The sequence below is a fragment of the Protopterus annectens genome, chromosome 1.part1 (assembly GCF_019279795.1).
Source record: "Protopterus annectens isolate FY-2018-M chromosome 1.part1, PAN1.0, whole genome shotgun sequence".
NCBI lineage: Eukaryota > Metazoa > Chordata > Ceratodontiformes > Protopteridae > Protopterus > Protopterus annectens.
In genome coordinates this window covers 1,214,131,480-1,214,154,080 of record NC_056726.1, presented here as the reverse complement: position 1 = coordinate 1,214,154,080, position 22,601 = coordinate 1,214,131,480, and the positions used below count along the sequence as shown (strand labels likewise).

Genomic DNA, 22,601 nt, shown 5'->3' with positions numbered 1-22,601 from the left:
GACTATGATGACTTCATTGTTGAGTGTACCTTTATATCTAATATGTTTTACAATAAAGGATACCCAAGAAGAATGGTCAATCAGATTCGTAATGAGGTTGTAAACAAGAGTGAACAAGCTGTGTACACTCCATTGTTGAATCAATTTAGGCAGAGGGCAACACTGGGTATGGAATGTTGAGATAATAGTATACTAGACACCAATAATATCATTACTAACTATAATTTGGTTTGGCCACAAGATAGAAGAGACCTTTTGCCCTTTTGTTACCACTTTCCAGGATAACAGCAAAATCATGATGGACATTTTAACAACGAATTGAAATATCATCACTATGGAAGAAGGTTTATCCAACAAGAGAGGTCCAGATTTCAAAAATATTTTGGAGAGACAGTCAGTTGGTAAAAATAAAGGTAGAATGTTTCCCTGTGGTATGTGCAGTCAATGTGGATATGTATTCTGTGGGTCTAGCTTGAAAATAGGTAATAAACATATTCCAATCCAGGGCAGATAGAGTTGTTATACACAAGGGGTAGAGTGTATATTGTCTGCCGTACAAAATGTCCATCATTTTATGTCGGCAAGACAGTGCGCAAGCTATCCCAAAGAATATAGGAGCATACGTATGACATTTCCCACAATAAGGATACAAATGCACTATTTAAGCACACCTGCGCACCTCCCACACATAACAATTTTAAATTTTCTGTTGTCTATCAGGTTGAAAAAGATCCCCGAGGTGGAACATGGAAACTATTGTTAGTGGTGGTGCTGCGGTAGCGTTGTCGCCTCACAGTAAGACGCTGTCTGGTTCGATTCTCAGCTAAAGCGTCTTCTGCGTGGAGACGTGTGTGAATGGGCGTACCTTCGCTGAAGGTTGTGCGTCAGGCCTGGCAAGCTGGTACGTAAAAATCAACTGCCAGTCATTAGCGGACCGGAGTTCCGCTGTGGTGATCCCTAACCGGGAAAAGCTGAAAGACACAAACAAAGAAACCTGGTGGCAAATTTATTTGAACGCTAGTAGCCCCCCGGGATTAAATCAAATGATTTCTATTAATAGTTTTTTAAAAATGAAGGCATATGACAGATAGTATTTATTTATTCATTTATGTATTTATTTATCTGTTAGATATTCATAAACATTGTGAAGCAAATGTTATAAATATATATATATATATATATATATATATATATATATAGATATATATATATATATATATATATATATATATATATATTTTTTTTTTTTTTAATTTCAAACTGGTGATTAGTTATTTTATTGGGTGTTGTATCTGTGATGTCATTTTTTTTTTTACTATATATTAAGTAGTAACTTACATGGAGGTTTATCTGAAGAAGTTTGGTGACTGTACTAAACGAAAGCGTTCATAAATTGTTCATTTATTTCTGGGTGCCTTTTATTGTTTTTACTGCTATCCGTTTTCTAATTTCTAGTTTTGCTGTTTGTTTAGTTTCTGTAAATGTCTGAACATGTGCTCAATAAAAATGTATTCTATTTTCAGGGAGAATGTTTTTGGCAGATTCAGGGCACCACGATGGGTGCATCGTTTGCACCACTCTATGCGGATTTGTTCGTGGCCTTTCTGGAAGAACAACTTATATATTGACAAAATTGACATCTGGAGGAGATATCTGGATGATTGTTGGATGGTATGGTGAGCTGATATGGGATTTCTTCTTGAGTTTGTCCAATACCTTAATAACAAATGGGCACAGAGTTTACTCTCAACTCTGATTGCAACCAAATCAACTTCTTGGATGTTACTGTCCAGAGAAGTTTGGACAATACTCTTAGTACGAAGGTATTTCGGAAGTACCCCCAATATAACTTGCTTCATGCTACCAGCTTGCACCCCAGCCATACCATCCGCAACATCCCGAGATCCCAATTTCTATGTATGAAGAGAATTTAGTTCCACTCAGGATGAATACGACTCTTCCCAATTGGATCTCTGTAACAGATTCCAAGTTAGGGGATACAGGGACTTTGACATCATCTCTGCCAGTAATTGGGCCAACAGACATGACAGGATGTCTTTATTGCAATAGAAGGTCAAAACTCGGAGGACCACTAGTGATACCATCAGGTTTGTCACAACATTCGGGAGGAACACTAATGTTATTAAGGAAACTATTTACAAACATTGGAACATCCTCATGGCTAATGACAGTTTGCTACAGGTTTTGGGGACCAGGTGCCAGTTTTCATTTAGGAAAGGTAAAACATTGGGTTCCCACTTTTCCCATTTTAAGCATACTAGCAGTGAGGGTGCTATATACCAACAACTTACTTTGTCGGGGGATAATCTTTTTGGTACTTTCCCTTGTGGACACTGCTCTTTGTGCCGATATGTTAGCAAACTTAAAACAATTTTCCAGCAAAAACACCAGTAAGGTGTATGATATAAAATTCTACGGGAATTGTGGAACTGATTGGATTGTTTATTTGGCCACTTGTAAATGTTTGGCTTTTTATCTTGGCCAGACATCCTGTCCACTGAGAATACGTATGTCAGAATATCGGAGTGACATACGTAATAAACGTGAAACCAATGCCCTCTACCGACACTACATGACACACACTAGTGCGGATTTTCACTTTTTAATAATTGACAGAATTGCTGGTAACAGAAACAACATGCAGGGATGGCATAGTATTTTAACTAAAGAAACATATTGGATTATCAAGCTGGGAGGACTTTTTCCACCAGGACTAAATGATCTGTAGTAATATATTGTTTTCTTTGTATGTTATTTTATCATTTTTGTCCCATTTGTATGTTTTTCATTTGATGGAAGGAAGTGATGCTGATTATTTGTGGGGAGGGGGCTGATTTTTTCCATTGGTGGATGGGTCTATTTATGGAGGGTGACATTATTTGCTTTATGGTATTCCACTGATGAAGGCGATTATGCCGAAACTGTTATGGAAGATTAAACTTTGAAATTGCCTACTATATGGCTTATCTTTGAGTCTTTCTTTGCCATTTTCACGAGTGCTGGCCATTTGTGTATTGTTCCTGATTTGGTTTGGCCCCACATTTGCCGTACATGCAGAGCTGTTTCGCTACAGCATCCCCGTCAGTAAACCAGGACATCCCCAGCACTTGCCCCCCTCCCATCATTACCGGGGAGCAGGTTATTAATGCCCTCTCAAAGGCAAAAAAAACAGCCTCCGTAGGACCCAACAACATCCCTGGCTGTGTCCTACATGAACTCAGGCAAGAGCAGTCAGCACCACTAGGCACCCTATTCAACCAAAGCCTGTGCACCAGCTTCATCCCAGCAGAATGGAGGACAGCTGCTGTCATCCCTCTGCACAAAGGAAGAGCGTCCACCAAACCAGGAAGCCACCTCTAGTAGTAGACCCGTACCAAGCAGCATACCCCAAGGATTGGTCTTGGGGCTTTACTGTTTGGGATATACTTTTCCAAGGTGCATGCCAAAACCAGTGGTTTGTGGCTGACCAAGTTTGCATATGACTGCAAACTGGGCACTGTCATAAATTCCCCTAGTGATGTGAACATCCTCCAAGAGGGCCTTAACCAAACTAATGACTGGTGCCAGAAGCATGGCCTCAAACTGAATGCCAAGAATTGCATCATTATTCCCTTTAGGGAAAATGGTGTCCCCACTAATTAAATAACGTACTAAGCATGCAATCAGTCGTGAGGGGCTTGGGTACCCAGGTTAATAGCAACCTGACTTTTGACCACCATGTTGCCTATGTTGTATGGAAGGCTTTCTACATGGCCCACCTCCTAATTAAGGGTATTTCATCCAGGAACAAGGAGATCATAACATCCCTGTACTCCTCCCTTGTCACTCCCATTATGGAGTACAGTGCTCCCTTTGGCATGTACCTTGCCAAGCCCATGCAGCAGTTGGGGAGACCACAGAGGTACCTAACCAGGAAAATCCAGGGTCTCAAACACCTTTCCTATGCAGATGGGCTAAAAGCCCTGTCCCTCTGCTCACTCTCATGCAGACTGCTTAGATATGACCTGTGTCTGGCATACAAGGCCATCTCAGACTCAGCCTTGATGGAGTTGCATATCCATAAGTCAGACTGCACTCACGCAACCCGAATGCAAGGTCTCAACCTGGTCTGTGACATTAATAGAACTTGTTGGCGGACTAGATTTGTGTCCCAACGACTCCCCCATCTGTGGAATACACTTACTCTCCATGTCAAGCAGAGTACCTCACTAGCCCTTTTTAAGAAGAAGCTGGACAACTGGATGGGAAACCGAAAATACACCCCTGGGATCCCACCTGCATCCCTGCGGGACAGGGAAAACAGATGCTGATTTTGTGGGAGCATGGGTGAAATTCTTGGCTGGGCTTATAAGGGCCTCTGGGCCAATAGCCTAGTATCCTATGAACCAGTGTTTTTGCATGATAAATTAGGTGTATGTACATGTACTGTACCTATGATTGCAATTGTCAAGAGTGTTTAGTTTTAGCATGGTTAGTAGGATTCTTGAGGTAAAGAAAGTTCGCAGCATGTGGTGGTTGTGGGAGCTATATCGTGTGTTTTGTAGAAAATATCAACACAACCAGCTTTTATGTTGCCCCAGTATAGCCTGATAATGTTGTAGTGTGGCAAGGCAGTTTATTCCATTTTTTTCTTTCCTGGCAGACCCAGGTTTCTTTGGGAACTAAGATATCTGGAATGTGTAGTGCTGCCCATGTATGCCCTTAAGGGAGTTTATTATAAATATTCTGTAAGTGGGTTATGATCCTGATGAAGGCCATGGTGGAACTGTGGATGATGTATGAATAAAGGCTCTACTGGTGATATGCTGACTTGGGGCAAAGTGTGGGTGGATATCACCAGTAAGTTTTTATGGTTAAGAAAGTATTAGGTAGTGGCGTGTTTGCTTAATTTTATGTTGAATACCCAATTTATGAGTAAATGGCAGTTACTTTGGATAGTTGTACTTGACCAGTAGGATATATGATTGATATAAATAGGGTGTGATTGGGAGATGAGGTTCAGAGACTTTTTGCTTGGAGGACACACTATAAAAGGTCTTTTTTTTCATCTTGAGTTGTGAATTGCGTAAGTTAGGTGAAGAGGTACCATTAGAAGGAGTTGTAGGAAAATACTGTTTCTGAAATGTGAGAAACGTGTTTGAAGGATGAAGATGTAGTTAAGATGGGGAATAGGGAGGGTGTATTTGGGAAAGCAGAAGATGACATTTAGAATATTCATGTATCTGTAATCTTATAGATAATTTTGAGGTGTGCGGTTGTTGACTATAGATGTGGGAATATGGATATGAATAAGGGTGTGTATATGGTGAGACAAAGATAAATGTCCAGGTTAATCAAGTAAAAATGACCTGCTGCCACTTACCTACTTGACTATTAAAGAGAGAATTTTAAGGAATGGGTAATGGAAATAATTCAAGAAATACTATGACGTGTACAGATTTTTTCTGAAGGGATAGCTTAGAAGTAGGGTAAAATGAAATCTAAAAATCTGGTAGAAGTGAAACATGAAGGATGTGGAAAATAAGTAATAGGAATTGTTTAGAGTGTTTGAGAAGTTAAAGTACTACAGATGAAAGGGAATCTTAATGGAACAAGAAGCGGAGCAGTTGTTGAGTTCTAATAGGAGAATGTGAGTATTTGGATAATATGCATGAATTTAGAAAGGTTGCTATTAAATATTTTTGATAACATCAGAGTACATAAATTAATGCAGTGATTTAGGCAGCAAAAAATAAAAAGGGATTTTGCCAAACTTGGGGAGTCCGTGACTAGAAAAATAACCAGAGACCTGTTGAAGTACTAGAGATATTTTGGAAGTTTAGTAAACATTACCAATCATTAGCGGACCAGAGTTCCACTGTGGCGTCCCCTAACCCGGAAAAAAGCCAAAAGACAACAAGTAGACATTTATATAAAGCAGAGAAATGGGAGAACCAATAAAAGCCACAAATGGAAATATTTATGAAGACTTAAATATACCAAGGTCAGAGGAAGATGAGTCTCAAGAATTGATAACTAAGATGGGTGAGGCTCAGGTAAAAATGGTGATGTATAATCAGTCAATAGGAGAGCCTCCAAGAAGGGATGGTATTCCTGCAGAAGTTAGGATGGCAAAAGTGATGAAGACTTGAAAGTTTTTTATTTTAAAAGGAGAGGCAGTCCTGGTGTCTTGGAAGAAAGTTGTGGTGGGTGTATGACTCAAAAAGGACAATGACCCTTTAAATCCAATTTCATATAGACCACTTTCAGTTTTTAGCCATGGTTTAAAGCATTTGTTTATACTAAGACAATGGCTAAGGTGCTACCAAAACTGACAGATATGGATTTATGTGGTGTTGTGGAGAGGAAAGATGTATTTGATGACCTTAATATTAACAAAAACAATGAAGAGAAAAGCAGAGTGCAAGAAGAACCTGCTGTTGGTGGTGGGTCTTAATGCAAAGAAGATATTCAGTAAATTTAGTTGGGATTTTGAGTAGGGCAATCCCAACATTTGGTTTCCCAGATAGAATAACGGGGTTAATTAGGAAGATATATGAAGAGTTAGGGGGGCAAGAATGAAGGTGGGAATGTTCTCTGACCAAATGTGTTTGAACAGAGGAACCAGGCAGGAGTTTACTTTAACTCCTATGCTATTGATCTTGTACTCTGAGTCATTGGCAGAGCTAATAAGGGACCCATAAATTCAAAGGTATGGTTGATATGGCACTCAAGCTAAATTAGACTTCTTTCCAGGTGATATTTTGTACTTGTTACAACTTGAAAAGGGTATCTCAGTGTTATGGAACATTTTGAAACAGTTTCAGATAAAAACAAAGCTATAAGCCATATTCCCACATAGGAATTGGTACAGTAATCCCCTTATTTATACTGAATTGATAAGATGAAGTACTTTGGTATTTTGATTAAAAATAATTCTAGTATGGAAGTGAGTAAACAAAAGATAATACAAAAATTGAAGTTTTAAGCAATTTGCTATGGCTAGTAAACTAACAAGCAGTGAACATGTTTGTAGTTTCTTTATTATTGTATACAAGCATATTTTTATCAACCATAGAGGCAAAGCTTTAGACCATAATAAAGAACTGAAGGAATTTACTTGGGGAGGGAAAAGAGGGCAAAGTTTAGTGATATACACTGTTTCTCTCCACAAAACAGTGTGATTTAGGATTTCCAGATTTGAAGCAATACTTTTGAGTTACAATTTAATCTCTCCGCAAAATAATATGGTTTGGGAAACATTTTAATTGGAAATAAATTGTTGGAATGGGAATGGAGAAAGCAGATTTTACCAGTATGGTTAACTGGAAGTAGGGCCAAAGAAAACAGGCAAAGGGGAACTGGAAGTTACTTGGAAAAAAATTAGCAAAGGAGTCAAGATATTGTGAGCAAATGACTAGGGGTGGGAAAAGTCATAGAGTGGGATGAAGCCAAGCAGAAGTTTGGACTACAAGTCAGAGATGGCCTTCCCTACCAGGGGATTGATGAGTATAAGCAAAGAGAAGGGGAATAGGGGAGTGTTACGTGAAAGACCAACTCTGACTAGAGTTATAGTCTGTCTGGAATAGAAGATGTGTGTTTAAAAAAGGTAATTATTTGGGCATATAAAATAATGCATTATAGCTATAAGCATCAATCAGAAGTTAGAAAAGACTGGGAAATGAGAATGAAAAAACAGTACACAACAAAACAATGGGAAGATGTTTGTATGTCTCCCAGGTATACAACAAAATATTGGAGATTTTTTTTCATGGAAGTGTTTGCATAGGTACTTATACCCAGATAGACTTCAGAGGATATTTTTCAATATTTATACAGGAATTGCTGGAGGTATGATGGGAAGGGGGGGGGGTACTTGGGAACATGTTTTTTGGAGAATGCAACAATTCCGTAGATTTTAGAAATTTTTCACAGGGTTCTTTGTTAGAAATGTTGGTAGAGCAAATTGGTGTAATTAAGGAAATGTTTTGTTTTAGCTGGCATACAGAAACTGAATTGTGCATAACTAGTACGGCCCTGCTATGTTTAATGCAGTTGGCTGCTAATAAAAATCAGTTACTCAAAAATGGAAATCCAAAACTAAATCAACTGTAACAGAATTATTGAATGTTGTAAATGGGATAAAAGAATTGGATGTGAGCTCTTTAGAAAAGAAAAGGAGCAAACTACACAGACATGGAATTTGTGGGAACAATGCATGCAGAGTAATGTGAAATTTCAGGGAAGGCAGAACTTGATCAATCTGTGTAATGTTAAATTGAGTAACTGTTACTATAACTGCACAAAAAAAATCTAATGTTTTCCTTTTTATAATTGAATGTGTATTTGTCACTGTAATATGTGACATAGTAAAGGTGTTAAATGTGTGATGGACCCTTTCACTGTGGAATATTGTAAAGCTTAGACTTTTTAAGGCACGAAAAGAGGAAGGTTCCTCATAATGAGGTGTAGTTGAGAGATATTGAGTGTCTGAAATGCTGAACCACAGGAATAGTTTGAAAGCAATTTAATGCACTCTACATGCTAAATCACAAAATTAAATTTGAACACCTTTTCGTCCGACCCACACAACAACAAAGTAGGACTTCATCAGAACAAATACCAGTATGAAATTCAAACCTTTTATAACTCATCACCCCAAGCATATGATTCAGTTTTAATTAAACAATTAAAATCACTGAAAACTTTTAAAAGCACAGTAACAATTATAAACCTTATAGTACCTTAAAAAAACACAGTAAAACACTTTAAAATGAGACAAATATACAATTTGGAAGCTAATAAATTAATAATGAAGACAAAGTTTAGCTACCCTTTGTTTGAGAACTGGCAATAGGGACACACAGTCGTTCAAACCCTGTAAATGCATGGCATCTAATTTTAATTGCCTTATTGATTCCCTTGCATAGTTAATTAGTAGGGGGAGCTGAGAAACATCATTGCTGTTTTATTTAGAAATATCTGTATTTAGCTGAAGTATTTGTGTGGTCTTCATTGTTTTGAATATCACTCATCTCTGACTGCATTCTTCCCCTCCCACTCATCCAGTCTTTGTTGTGTTTGGTGGCTTTTGAGTTGCCCACCCTACTGTAAATCTCATTTTGGACATTCCCCCCAGTCCCATTTCATCAGCTCATTCTACTGAGTAGAGAGAAACATCATTTGGGAAGGACCACCCCCTAAGTTTTTCAACCTTGAATTATCTTGTTTCATCCCTTACTATTTAACCTAAAAAAAGTTAAATAAAAAAATGCACTTTATTCATGTGCTTTTACTGTATTTGTGTTTCTTCCTACTTTATTTTGCTTTTGCTGCTGCTTCTTAAAAGTACTTAATTGCATGTATTCTTGCTTGTTAGTAGACTGGTTAAATTGTAACAGTTATTCTAAGCCTTTTGGTTTAAGCACTTGGGCTTCAGGCTGGTTGTTTTACATCAAGAAAGCTTGTTGTCTATGCTCTTGTGGCAGGATTGGTATCTTACATTCCTTCTGAGTTGGGAATTGCTGGTTGAAGGCTTTTAGTGTCTGTTATTCTAAGTGTCTTAGTTCTGGTTTAAGCACTTGGGCTACAGGCCAGTTATTTTACCTTAAGAAGTTTTGTGGTCTACACTGTTGTGGGAGGAAAGGGTAGATTCTGCCCTTCTGAGCTGGGAATTGCTGGTTGAAGGCCTATTGTACCTACTTATTTGAACTGTTTCTTTCTGAAATTGGTGTGCCTTTGCTGTAGTAAAGACTAGATTTAGACATGCTGAGTCTAGCTCTGTTTGTATAACTTCAACACTAATCCAGGCCATCTTTTTTTGGAGAGGGTTCCCCTGCACCCTAGTGGCAGGAATATGCAGTTAGAACTTATCTGATTGAAGACTGCTGGAACAGGGCTCAGTTTTGAGCTTTCTTATTGGTTAATTTGTTTAAATCAGTTTGCTCTTGTATGCTACTGTTATATTTAAGTGTGTATCTGTTCTCCTGTGTTAAATCTTCCTAAGCAGAGTTTAAATATCTTTAGCATAGTCTGGTTGCAGGTTTTGCTTTATTCAGATATGTTTGCATGATTCCTGTGTTTCCTGCTTTGCCATCTTATGTTGGCCAAAGCCTGCCTGCACTTAGTGGGAGTAAGTGAACTGTTTTGGAACTGGTCTGGCATAGGATGCTGAGCTAAGAGCTCAGGGACAAGTATTGATTGGTCAGTTCCAGTGTTTCTGTTTTACTTTAGTTTTTGTGGTATTTAAACCTAGCATTTGTGTGGGTTTGTGCTTGTTTGCCCATTGTGCACGACTGCTGAGCTGTTTTAACCCTTTGCGAGGTATCTCAGTTGCATTTTTTCCCTTATCAGCACTCCTGTGTAATTAAGGCCCTCGTTTACAACTACTGTATTGATTTCATCCAGCCCTATTCACCCCTATAGGTACTCTCCTCAGATAGTATCCACTCTACTATCCCTGATCTCTCTTCTGCAGATTCTGGTAACCATGGATGGACAATTTCCTATGGTTTCTCCTGCTAGTCTGGTTGATATGGGCATCCTGAGACAGTGTAGCAACTGCCTTATGTACACAGACAACCCTCTACTACTACCACCTAGGAATACAATATGTGAGAGATGCAATTACATTAAGAACCTAGAATGTCCTCCTATTCCCATGTTGCAGTATTCTTACTGTGGGATTCTCCACCTCAGGCAAACCGAACGCTCCTATACAAAAGCTTAAGCCTGGTTGCTGTTGGTGCATGGGACGTCACACGCAGGGCCATAAACCAGGTGTCTTAAATGTGATGTGTGCACCCACAGACCCCAGAACTTTTATGCCGCAGTGAAACATCAGATCAGTCACATTGTTCTTCTACTGTCAAGACATCTAAAGCTAAGTACCCCATTGGGAAATTCTTAAAATTATTGCGTGAGCTTTATTTGCTTGTTTGTTCTTAGCCATGTTTGCTAAGAAGGGTAAATGCCAATGCGGACGTCAAATTCCTCATAAGGATGCCCATAACCATTGCGTATTCTGTTTAGGCTGGGAACACGACCATGCATCCTGCTCTGTTTGCCAGTCCTTTGTCCCTAAAATGCTTAGAAGCAGCATAATCACACTTAATCTATATTTGGAAGTTCAGAAACTTAAAAAGGTAGTGCTTAGGATGGATCTGGAACCACCACGAAAAAAGGCCAAGCCTTCATGGTCTACTGCCTCTTTCTCTCTGTCATTGGATGCCCAGCCAACTGCCGATATAGAGGTTGAGGGATGTCAGCTAGAGCAGTTTACTTCGTCGACTCCCCTTGAGGAAGTCTCTTCCATAGTACTTGCTAACAACGCCCATGGCCGTTACTCAGATGTCTGTTTCTATCATCACCAAGGAGGAACCAGGCTCCACTGGATGCCCGTCTGGCATGTAGGAATCCAAACCCTCTTTCTTAGCTCAGGCCCCTGAAACTAGGCCTTCTCCCAAGACTACCCCTTTAAAAAGAAAGCAAAAAAGCAAACATCTTTCTCCCTCTTCTGAAGGACTACCTGACAGGCAGTCTTTTGCACAGTCTTTGATGCAGGCTTTCAGGGCCCTTAGGCCCTCGGCCTCCTCATCCTCCACTATCCTAGTGCTTAGCCCAAGACCTGCCTCAGCTACTTCTATTCCTCTTCCCACTTCACAGGAAGAAGAGAAAGCTGTTTCCTCATCATCAGATGAGTCTGTTTTACTCATTACAAGTAGCTTCTCCCCAGATGAGGAATCCATAGAAGGGGACTCTCCTCCAGAAGATAACACTTTTGGAGAGACCATTACTAAAATGAAAGAATATTTCAAGTGAAATACTTCCCAAATGACTGAAACTCAAAAAATATATATTTTGAGCTGCTGCAAGTTGAATCTCCTTCACCATCTACCATCCCCCCAGTTATACCTACATACCTAGATGCATTTGCATCAGCATCTAAAAATCATGACTCTCAGCCACCTGCTCCTAAGAGACCTGATCATTTCTATGGTGCCTAATGACCACAAATTTCTTGTGAAACCCCCCTTGGCGAATCCTGCAGTGATCGCCATGGCCCCTGACAAGCAGTCAGAACTGGATCCCATCCTCGTCTCTTCTGGCTGCTGACAAGGATAGCAAGAATATGGACAGGATGGGTAAGAAGGTTTATACCTCTTCCACTCTAGCCTTTCAGAGCCACTAACTACCAAACTTGTATGATTGTGTATCTTGGAATTGGTGTCCCAAGCATCTACACTTCTATCCTCTCTGCCTGACTCAACAAGACAGAAGTAGCATCAAAACTGACCCTGACATACCAGGTAGCCATGCAGTTGATTAGATGTAGTTATGATGCCGCAGAGGCCTCTGCTAGATCTGCTGCATTTGTGCTTCGCAGGTATTCATGGCTTCAGCTACAACCATTGCCTGAAGATTACAAATCTAAAATTCTAGATGCTCCACTAGACCACAACCTCCTGTTTGGAAAACAGTCTGCTGAACTGTTTAAGAACCTTCAGGAGAAGATCATGGAGCTACAAGACATTAAGCACCTTCTGGTACCTCCTATACCAAAATACTACAGAAACTATCCAGCTAAGATCTCCTATGTCCTCCACTGCTACTCCTCCTGTTCCAGGCATAGGAAAGGAACTGGAAGACAAACCTCTTCCAAGCCCGCTTCTTCTCAGCCTACCCACAGACAGCCCTTTCAAGACAGAAATGGTGCCAACAATGCCTTGCCCATCTCCCCCACTGCCTGCCATTTTTGAGAACAGTCACCTCAGATCGCTGGGTTCTGGCAGTAGTAGAAAAGGGATATTTCCTATCTTGGAAAGAAAGGCCCACACCATGGGGCATTCCATTCCCCTCCAAAAACCAACTACACATTATTCCTCACGTTATAAAGGATCTACTGGCCCATGGAACAGTATAACCTGGCTCCTCAGGACAAGAAGGAAAAGGTTTCTACTCAAGGCTGTAAGGACTGACCATGGAGGCCAGGCCTGGGTTTGTCTTTTCTAAACCTCTTCCTAAAAGTCCCTTCCTTCAGAATGCTATCCCTTCAGACCCTACTTCCACTACTGCCACCCCAAGCGTTCATGGCCACTCTAGTCCTGAAGGAGGCCTGCCTCTACATCCCACTCACAGAAAGTACTTAAGTTTTGCTGAACCGTGTTCTCACTTTCAGTTTACTGCCTTGCCTTCTGGTTTGTCTACTGCACCCAGGGTTTTCAAATGCCGAGCTCCCTCCATAGTCTACTGCAGGACCAAGGGCATTCAGATCTACCCCTACCTGGATGATATTCTCTCTCTTGCAGAGAAAGAAAGCACCCTAAAAAATTCTGCAGTTTTCCATGTCTACTGCAAGGGTTGGTATTCACCCTCAATCTTCCCAAATCATCCCTTGCTCCAGAGCAGTTCAAAATCTTCCTGGGATCCAGGATCCGAACAGACCTGATGAAGGTATTCCTTCCTCAGGACAAAGTAATTTCCCTAACAGACCACTTCCAGGATCTTATCCAGACCCACCAACTGTCAGCAAGATAATTCATGCGACTTCTGGGTCTTATGGCAGCCACTATTCATATGCTACCATGAGACGGGCTGCACACGAGGAAGCTACAATGGTATCTAAAGAATGTGTGGTCCCAACACACCCACCCTCTAGAGTTCCAGATCCCCTTCCTACCCTGCCTAAAGGGAGAGTTACGGTGGTGGATTCAGCAAGTTCAAATGAACCCAGGCTGTCCCCTCCTAGCGCCCCACACCAGTTCAACATATGCACACACATGCCTCAGATCTGGGCTGGGGGGCTACCATGAAGGGCTTCAAGGTGCAAGAATGCTGGCAGGCACCCCTCCTGAAAAAACACATCAACATAAGGGACATGACTACAGTTCATTTAGCTTTGAAAGCTTTTCTTCCATTACTACAGCCAGACCTCCTTCAACTCTTCACAGACAACACCACAGTCATGTGGTACATCAGCAAACAGGGGGGGAACCAAGTCTTACTTCCTCTGCAAGCTGGCAATGCAGATTTGGGAACTAGCCTCACAAAACACCTTATCTCTGCAGGCAGTCTTCATCCCATCCCAGGACATTCACCAAGCGGATGCACTCAGCAGATCATTCTCTCTGCATCACAAGTGGATGTTGTACAGAGTTTTTCTAGACATTGTCCACCAGTAGGGCACACCACAGATAGACTTTTTTCCCTCCTCCCAGAACAGACAACTGAAAAGATTCTGTACTAAGGACCACTCCCCACCAGCCTGGAGAGTGGACGCCTTCACCATCTCATGGAAAGGAGATTTCTGTATGCCTTTCCTCCCTTTCCTGTCATTCAAAAGGTCCTCCTGAAAATCAGGCGGGACGATCCAAAAATCTTGCTGGTGACTCCCTATTGGCCAAGACAGCATTGGTTCCCCCTTCTACTGTCCCTTGCTAAGGGCAATTACCACATGTTGCCCCATAAAGTGGACCTTCTCACACAGCAGAAGGGTGCTCTCATCCACCCTCATCTGGAGATGCTCTGCCAAACACTCTGGGTGATAAACTTTTAATACTCTTCAGACACCACTACTCTGAGGACATGGTTTATGTCCTGAGGGAGGCCAGGAAACCTAACCCAAGGAGATCCTACATTTCAAAATGGAAAAGATTCTTCAAATGGTGTTTCCAAAGGCTTCGGGATCCCTTTCTAGTGGATGCACCTCTAGTCTTCGCTTATGTGTGTGAGCTTATCAAGGCAGGCCTTTCATACTCTCCAGTGAAAGTACACCTTTGTGCTATCTCTGCCTGCTTACCCTTAGACCCTCCTTTACTCTACAGGCTAGATGTTAAATTGTTCCATCAGACCATCAAGGAAGCCTTTCCCACCAACTTGGGACCTTAATTGTATCCTGGAAAAACAAACACTGGCTCCATTTGAGCCAGCAAGCTCTGCATCACTACAAATGTGCACATGGAAAACAATCCTGCTGCTAGCCCTCACCTCAGCCAGAAGGGTATCAGAGTTACAGGCTCTCATGGCTTGTCTCCCCCCCCCCCTTACACTATCTTCCACAAAGACAGGGTGACCCTGCACACCAACCCTTCCTTTATGACCGAAGTGGTCAATGAGCTATCATTAAATCAGTCCATTCACCTACCCACCTTTGTTCCCTCTCCTACCAATGACAGCGAGAAAATACTCCATTCCCTGGATGCTCACAGGCCACTAAGGTTTTACTTGGAGAAAATTAAGTCCATTAGAAAATATAATCAACTCTGTGCCCTTTCATCCCAGGGCCCTGGGCAAGGCAGTCTCCAAACAAACCATCCCCTGTTTGATCAGGAAAACTATTTGGTTCTGCTACTTCCACTATGGCAAGGATTTACTTCAGGGGGTAAGAGCACACTCTACTAGGGCTGTAGCATCCACCAAGGCCTTCTTCAAGAGCCCAGACACAGCCTCCATCCTGGAGGCAGCCACCTGGTCCACTATACACACCTTTACCAGACACTACAAATTGGAAAATACCTACAGAGCCAGAGCAGGTTTCACTAGGGCAATTCTGCAGGGATTTCTGGAATCAGCTACCTGTACCTCGACCCTTCCTCCTTCCTAAGCTGTGGTCCTCGCCCACAGTCAGAACACTACAACAAGGGAATAGAAGAACATAGAATAGTTGTGTAAAATCTTACCATAAACATGGATGTCCTTCTCTTCCATGTTGCAGTATTCCTTCCCTCCCACCTATCCCCCTGCATTCCTGTCCACCTGTCTATGGGCCACTCAGGGGCACCACATAAACTTTGGTCACATTGGACAGTCCATGGCATTTCACAGGTCTGGAGGACACCAATTGGCTCTACCTAGTCTACTGTCCGACTGGGAAGTTAGTTCTGAGGTCTCTGTGCATGTAGACATTACATTTATGGCCCTGTGTGTGATGTCCCATGCACCAACAGAAACCAGGCTTAAGTATTTGTATGGGAGCCGATGTTCGGGTCGCCTGAGGTGGAGAATCCCACAGTAAGAATACTGCAACATTGAAGAGAAGGGCATCTATGGTTATGGTAATATGTTACACAACTATTGTATCATTGCTGTCTCACTCACAGGCTAGTACATCTGGCACTGGGAAGGTTGTCTGCACAAACATTACAAACACCACACCTCTGACACCACCCACATCTGTACAACACACACCTACATATGTGGGGGTTCTCAGCAAAAGCATACCTAAACAAGAGAGACTTCTGAAGCAAAAACACGCACGCACATCACAACCCACAGGACCAAGCATCACACAGTACACACGTCTGTCTCACACAGCCTGTAAGGCCCAGCCACAAACCCAATATACTAGTCATAGGAGACTCTATCATGAGACTACAGATGTGCCCCTCACGAAGTTAGACAAGGAGAAAGTCATGGTAAGTTGCTTGTCAGGTGCTAGAATCTGCTATATCACTCACACACTCAAGTCTCTCAACAACAGCTACTGTTCATGTTGGTGTAAATGACTTCAGCCATACCTCTCTGGACTATATGAAGAGTGACATGATTGAGCTCACTGAATGTGTCCAGAGCAGGTGTGTCCCTAGCCTTAAGCAGTATACTACCATCATCCAGAATGATGCCTCAATACAAACAGAAAATGATTGACTTTGACAATTGGCTTAGTTCCTGGTGTCATTCTAAGGGGTCCAGTACCTGACAGCCTGGGAGGACATGATTGACAGACCACGATGCTTTGCCAGCAATGGCCTTAATCTGTCTCCCCTGGGCTTCAGGCTTCTGGGAAAGGCTCTTGCCTCACCAATAGTGCCTTTTTTAGGCAAAGTCATGAGCACAAACTTACCAACATGACAAATTCTTCTAAATGAAATTTAAAGGTCATACCGCTAAAAGCTAGGAGTCTTAGCATGAAACTGCACTCATTGCAAGCATTCCTTGCGCTGGAGGATGCTGACATTTGTGCAGTCACTGAAACCTGTTTCAGAGCTGTGGAGAACACCCCAACCTTACCAGGTTACTAATCCTACCATACTTTCAGACCCCAAACAGAGGGCTACAAAGCCAAAGGAAGTAGAGTTTCAATATCTGTCAAAGACATACACTCCTCCAAGCTAGTCAAACTGTATGACGCACAGGAGACACTCCAAGTTTAGTTAACTGTTGACAAAACACATACTCAAGTCATAGCTAGCTACAGACCCCCAACCATGACTCAGGACGCCCACTCCACCTATCTGGACTTACTTGAATCCATCAAGATTCAACCCTCTACCCTGATCCTGGGTGACTTTAACTACCCAGCCATGGAGTGGAAGACCTATTCTAGCCCAAACATGAATGCCCAGAGATTACTTGACTTTGTCAATGCCAATGCATTGGATCAACTGGTAGACACTCCTACAAGAGGTGAAAATATCCTGGACCTGGTCCTAACCAACACGAATAGCCACCCCTACATTGTCATCTTCCTTGGTAAGATCCAACCATAAAGCAATCACTTTTGAAGTCACCATCTCCCCTAACCCCCACACCCTTGTCAGGGTCAAACAAAAAAACTTTTCCAAAGCTGACTACAATCTCCTCAGAACAGGTATAAGCAGCTTCACAGCCATTGTCCCTTCATTTGGAACTAGCACTACTGTCCTACACCAAAAAGCTGTATGAGCACCTACATAGCTGTATGAATTCAGCAATACCTGACCGGACCAAATCATCTTCCTCAAGGAAGAGTAAACATGTCTGGTGGACAGCAGCAATAAACAAACTCTATAATGAAAGGAAAAAATTCTGCCCAGACCAAGAAGGAGCTGGTGCCAAGTTAGAAGCAATCTCTTCTTTTTCTGAACAAACAAATAAGGTCACTGGTGAAATCCTCTAAGGCTAACTTCGAGTCCAAATTGGCCACATCCTCGAAGGACAATCGTAAGGCCGCCTTCACATATGTCTGCAATCTCAAACGTAACACCCAAATCTGCTCTGAACTGGTGGTCAATAACACCACATAAATAAACACCATAGATATAGCCAACCTGCTGGCAGACAGGTTCAGTGAAAATCCCTCCCCCTGTCCCCCCATCAGTAAACCAGGACATCTCCAGCACCTGCTCACTCCCCTCATCACCAGGGAGCAGGTCCTTAATACCCTCTCAAAGGCAAAAAATGGTCTCCATGGGACCCGATAACATCCCTGGCTGCATCCTACATGAACTCAGGCATGAGCTGTCAGCTCTATTACCACCCTATTCAACCAAAGCCTGAGCACCAGCTTTGTCCCAGCTGAATGGAGGACAGCCACTGTCACCCCTCTACACAAAGGTGGAGCGTCCACTGACCCAGGCAATTATATGCCCATCAGTCTAAATCGCCTTATCTGCAAGCCCATGGAATGCATTATCATGGACCTTATAAACAAGGACATTGGCAACTTCCAAATGTTTGACCCCACACAGTTTGGTTTTGTCAAAGGGAGATCATGCCTATTAAACTTGGTTGACTTCTGCGAAATAGTCACCAAAGCCATGGGCGAGGTGAAGACTGTGCACACAGTCTACCTTGACCTAGCCAAAGCCTTCGACACTATTCCCCACTCGGGCATAATAGATAAACTCCCTAGGCATCAACCCATATGTTACTAGATGGGTAGCTAACTGGCTCACTGATAGAAACCACTTAGTAAAAATTGGGGACGCCACCTGTAGTAGTAGACCCGTAGCGAGCAGTGTACCCCATGGTTCGGTCTTGGGGCCTCTAATGTTTGGGATATACTTTTCTGAGATTCAAGCAAAAAACAGTGGTCTGTGGCTGACCAAGTTTGCAGTTGACTGCAGTCTGGGCACTGTCTTAAATTCCTCTAGTGATATGAACATCCTCCAAGAGGGCCTTACCCAAACTAATGACTGATGCCAGAAGCATGGCCTCAAACTGAATTCCAAGAAATGCATCATTATCCCCTTTGGGAAAAATGGCATCCCCACTAATTATAACATTAATAATGTACTACGCATGCAGTAAGTAGTAAAGGACTTGGGTACCCAGGTTGATAGCATGACTTTTTACCACTGTGTTGCCTCCATTGTATGGAAGCCTTTCTACATGGACCACCTCATAAATAAGGGTATTTCATCCAGGAACAAGGAGGTTATAACATCCCTGTACTCCCCTCTTATCAGACCCATTATCAAGTGCAATGCCTCCTTTGGCATGTACCTTGCCAAGCACATGCAGCAGCTGGAGAGACCACAGAGGTTCCTGACCAGGAAGATCCAGGGTTTCAAACACCTATCCTAGACAAATAGGCTAAAAGACCTGTCCCTCTGCTCAGTCTCGTACAGACTGCTCAGAGGTGACCTTGGCATACAAGGCCATCTCAGACCCAGCCTTGATGGAGTGCTGCATATCCATAAGTCAAACTCTACTCGCGCAACCTGCATGCAAGGCCTTAACCTGGTCTGTGACATTAATAGAACTTGTTGGCAGCTTAGATTTGTGTCCCAAAAAATACTCCATCTGTGAAAAAGACACCCTGTCCATGTCAAGTATAGTAACTCTCTGGCCCTCTTTAAGAGGAACCTGGACAACTGGATGGGAAACAAAAAAAATACACCCCTGGGATCCCACCTGTGTCCCTGCTGGATAGGGGAAATAGGTGCTGACTTTGAAGGAACATGGGTGAAATTCTTGGCTAGACTTATAAGGGCCTCCAGGCCAATAGCCTAGCATCATCCTGTGAACCTTATGATCTGTCTTATCCACCCAAGAACCACCTCTAGGATTAAGGTTATAAAAGGTTTGAGGTTCATAATGGTATTTGATCTGATGAAGTCTTACTTTGTGTGGGATGAAAAACTGTTCAAATTTTGTTTTTATGCTTCAACATCTTGACTTGCGTGGAATGCATTAAGTTGCTTTCAAACTATTCTTGCAGTTCGGCTTGTCAGTGTCTCCTACCCATATTTGGTGTACTTTTTGTGGTTATTGTTTTTTTGTTTGGTACAGTTGTACTTTGTTGAATGAGATATGGAGTCTTGTTTTACACAGAAATCTGCTAAGTTTCAAGAAAAATGTTCAAGAAGGTCTCTACCAAATGTGAAATTGTAAGACACTGCGTTTATAGTTTAAGGTGTTCATGGGTGACTGGAAGTTCTTGTAGAAAAAAAAAAACTTGAGTGAGGATGCATTGCACAGGTATAAAAAAGTTCCTTTATGCAGATGTGGAAAAGTTTTGGTTCATTTTGTTAAAAAGTAAGTATTAGTAGTTCAGTGCATTGAAATAAAACATTTAACGTGGGTTGACTGCTGCATTAATTCTCTGTTTGTCTTGTCTACAAAATATATTTGAGTACAGAGACAGTAGTTTAATTCTGTGCTGTCTGTAATGGTCACACCAGTATGATGAAGTGAAATGTAAGAAAGGCATTTAACTGTTTTAGAGGAGTGATTGTAAAAATCTGATCTGTAGTACTATTGCAGTATTAAATTTCCTGTAAGTTGTATTTGTTGTCAGATTCACTGGAACACTATTCTAATTTTTTTTTTCTGGTTTTATTTAACAGGAGTGACCACTCCATCTGCAACCAATCCATTCCAGACAACACAGCAGACTGCCTTGACCTTGAACCAGCTTCGTGCAAGCCCTGTGATGTCACTGGGACAGCCTGTTACTCCAGTTGGCACAGCTACTAATACTGTGGGTGCTCCCTTTAACTCAGTTTCTCCAATGGTGTCCGTCTCTCCTGCTGTAACTAGCATGCCACTTACATCAATCTCCCCAATGATGGGGGTGCAGCCAGTTGGTACAGTTCCCCCAATGGCTAATGTTCCTATGGTCCCAGTCACAGGTATGCCTATGATGCCACCAGGTGTCACTCTTCCTCAAATGATGACATCTCCGCAAATGGTCCCACAGCCAGTAGCACCCAGCACATCGTCACAGTCTATGGGCAGCACTAACCCATTTTTACTATAACAGAGCTTCCAGCAGCAGCATATTAAGAGTTATTCATCCATAAACTGAATTATGATGAACCTTTTTTGGACATAATGTGTGCCAGAATAGGCTCTTTTGCAATGAAATTGGTGGGCAATTAAGCATCTTCTGTCCTCCACCTCCCTCCAGTTAACCAGTGACAAAAATTAATATGCAGAAGTGTCTAGCTTTCCTCTTGTTGCTTATTTTGAGGACATTTTGTATGGTCATTTTAGGATCTCCTTTAAGATAAAAAAAAAAAAAAAGGTTTCCTCCTCTTCTGACATGATGACACTTTGGATACAGTACCCCAGAAGTCTGCAGTATTTTTGTTTTGTTGTATTTAAGTTGTCCAACTTGCATGTTAAGATGTACTCAGTTTATCTGGAGGCTTGGTCATATTGTACGATTCTTGCACTTAAGTATTCATAGCAACATTTGTTCATTTTACTACGATACCACATTTGTAGCTTCATAAATCCATTTGTAACTTTCCCAGACCTGCTTGATGGGATAGTATGACACACTTCTGTAAAGGTGCCAGTGACACTAAAATGCCTCAAAGATGTCAGTAGTTAAATGGGTTAAATATATTTAATTCTGAATCTTTGTTTTATTAGCATATTGCACTTACTACTGCTTATTTATGAGCATAAAGAGCATTGCTGCTGCAGTTTCTTATATGATCTGGAACAGTGCCGAAAGCAGCCTTCAGTCTTCCAACAGTCAGGCATTCCCCAAGGAGATACATGTATCATCTCTTGCTAAACCAGCTATAAAGAGAAAACAGCTGTGCACCATACTCTGTTCTTTGTGGCTTGTAATGACTGTTTAGTTCAGGCCTAAGCCATGGTGTTGCAGAAAACAGTGTATGATGTCCACTTGTCTGGTTATGTTCTGAAAATTTCTAAAAATGTACTGTGAAAGTTTATTTTTCTAAGGATGCCACTAGAGTCACTTGCTAACATTTCTTTTTAGTGGATATGTGGTGGGTCATATCCCCTCCAAAGTTTGCTGCTTGAAGTTTTTACTTTTTATTGGTAAAGAACACAGTTCCTTTGTGAACATTTGTATCAAGTTTAATAAGGAGAGGTTAGCTAGTAAGGCTAGAAAGTTGTACGCTTTTCTTGAACACTGAATATTTTAGACCTGTCAGGCCCCAGTGGCCTAATGGATAAGGCATTGGCCTCCTAAGCCAAGAATTGTGGGTTCAAGTCCCATCTGGGGTGATATAATCAGGGTTGGGAGGGTGGCCTAATGGCTAAGGTGTTTGCCTTACAAACGCAAGGTGCAGGGTTTGAGTCTCACAAGGAATAATTGGCTAGGCTTAAAATGACCCACAAGGGCAGTTAGCCTAGTACTAATCTATGAACCTATGTGGAAAACTTCTGGGTCATCATGTTTAGAGTAAGCATTAGTAGTTTAAATGAGCCTTATATCCCCTTCTGCCAAGTGTCTAAAACATAAAAAGGCATGAAAACACTTGAGCCAATTAGGACTGGAAGGTTTATTTAGGTATTTGTTAGGGGAGCACCTGGCAGTGAATGAGAGGGGAAACGCCTGGTCCATCAAGTGAGAGCATCACCTTTCCCCCAGTGCAGCTGGCACAGAGGCACCCCCCCCCCCACTCACCACACTG

The 22,601-nt window shown here is 41.9% G+C and overlaps 1 protein-coding gene and 1 non-coding gene across 7 annotated transcripts in view; both read left to right on the top strand.

Annotated features, from left to right (window-relative positions):
* The window catches only part of EPN1 (epsin 1), a 1,407,891-nt gene extending 1,386,324 nt beyond the window's left edge, over positions 1-21,567 (top strand). For all 6 annotated transcript variants that reach the window (XM_044080699.1, XM_044080709.1, XM_044080717.1 and 3 more), the window contains one exon: positions 20,550-21,567. In XM_044080699.1, the coding sequence (XP_043936634.1) occupies positions 20,550-20,962 (413 nt within the window). In that variant the 3' untranslated portion in view covers positions 20,963-21,567. The remainder of the gene's footprint in view (positions 1-20,549) is intronic.
* Positions 21,568-22,118: 551 nt separating this feature from the next.
* Positions 22,119-22,191, top strand: TRNAR-CCU. Its single transcript has one exon. It is a non-coding gene; the product is annotated as a tRNA-Arg (tRNA).
* Positions 22,192-22,601: the final 410 nt, after the last annotated feature.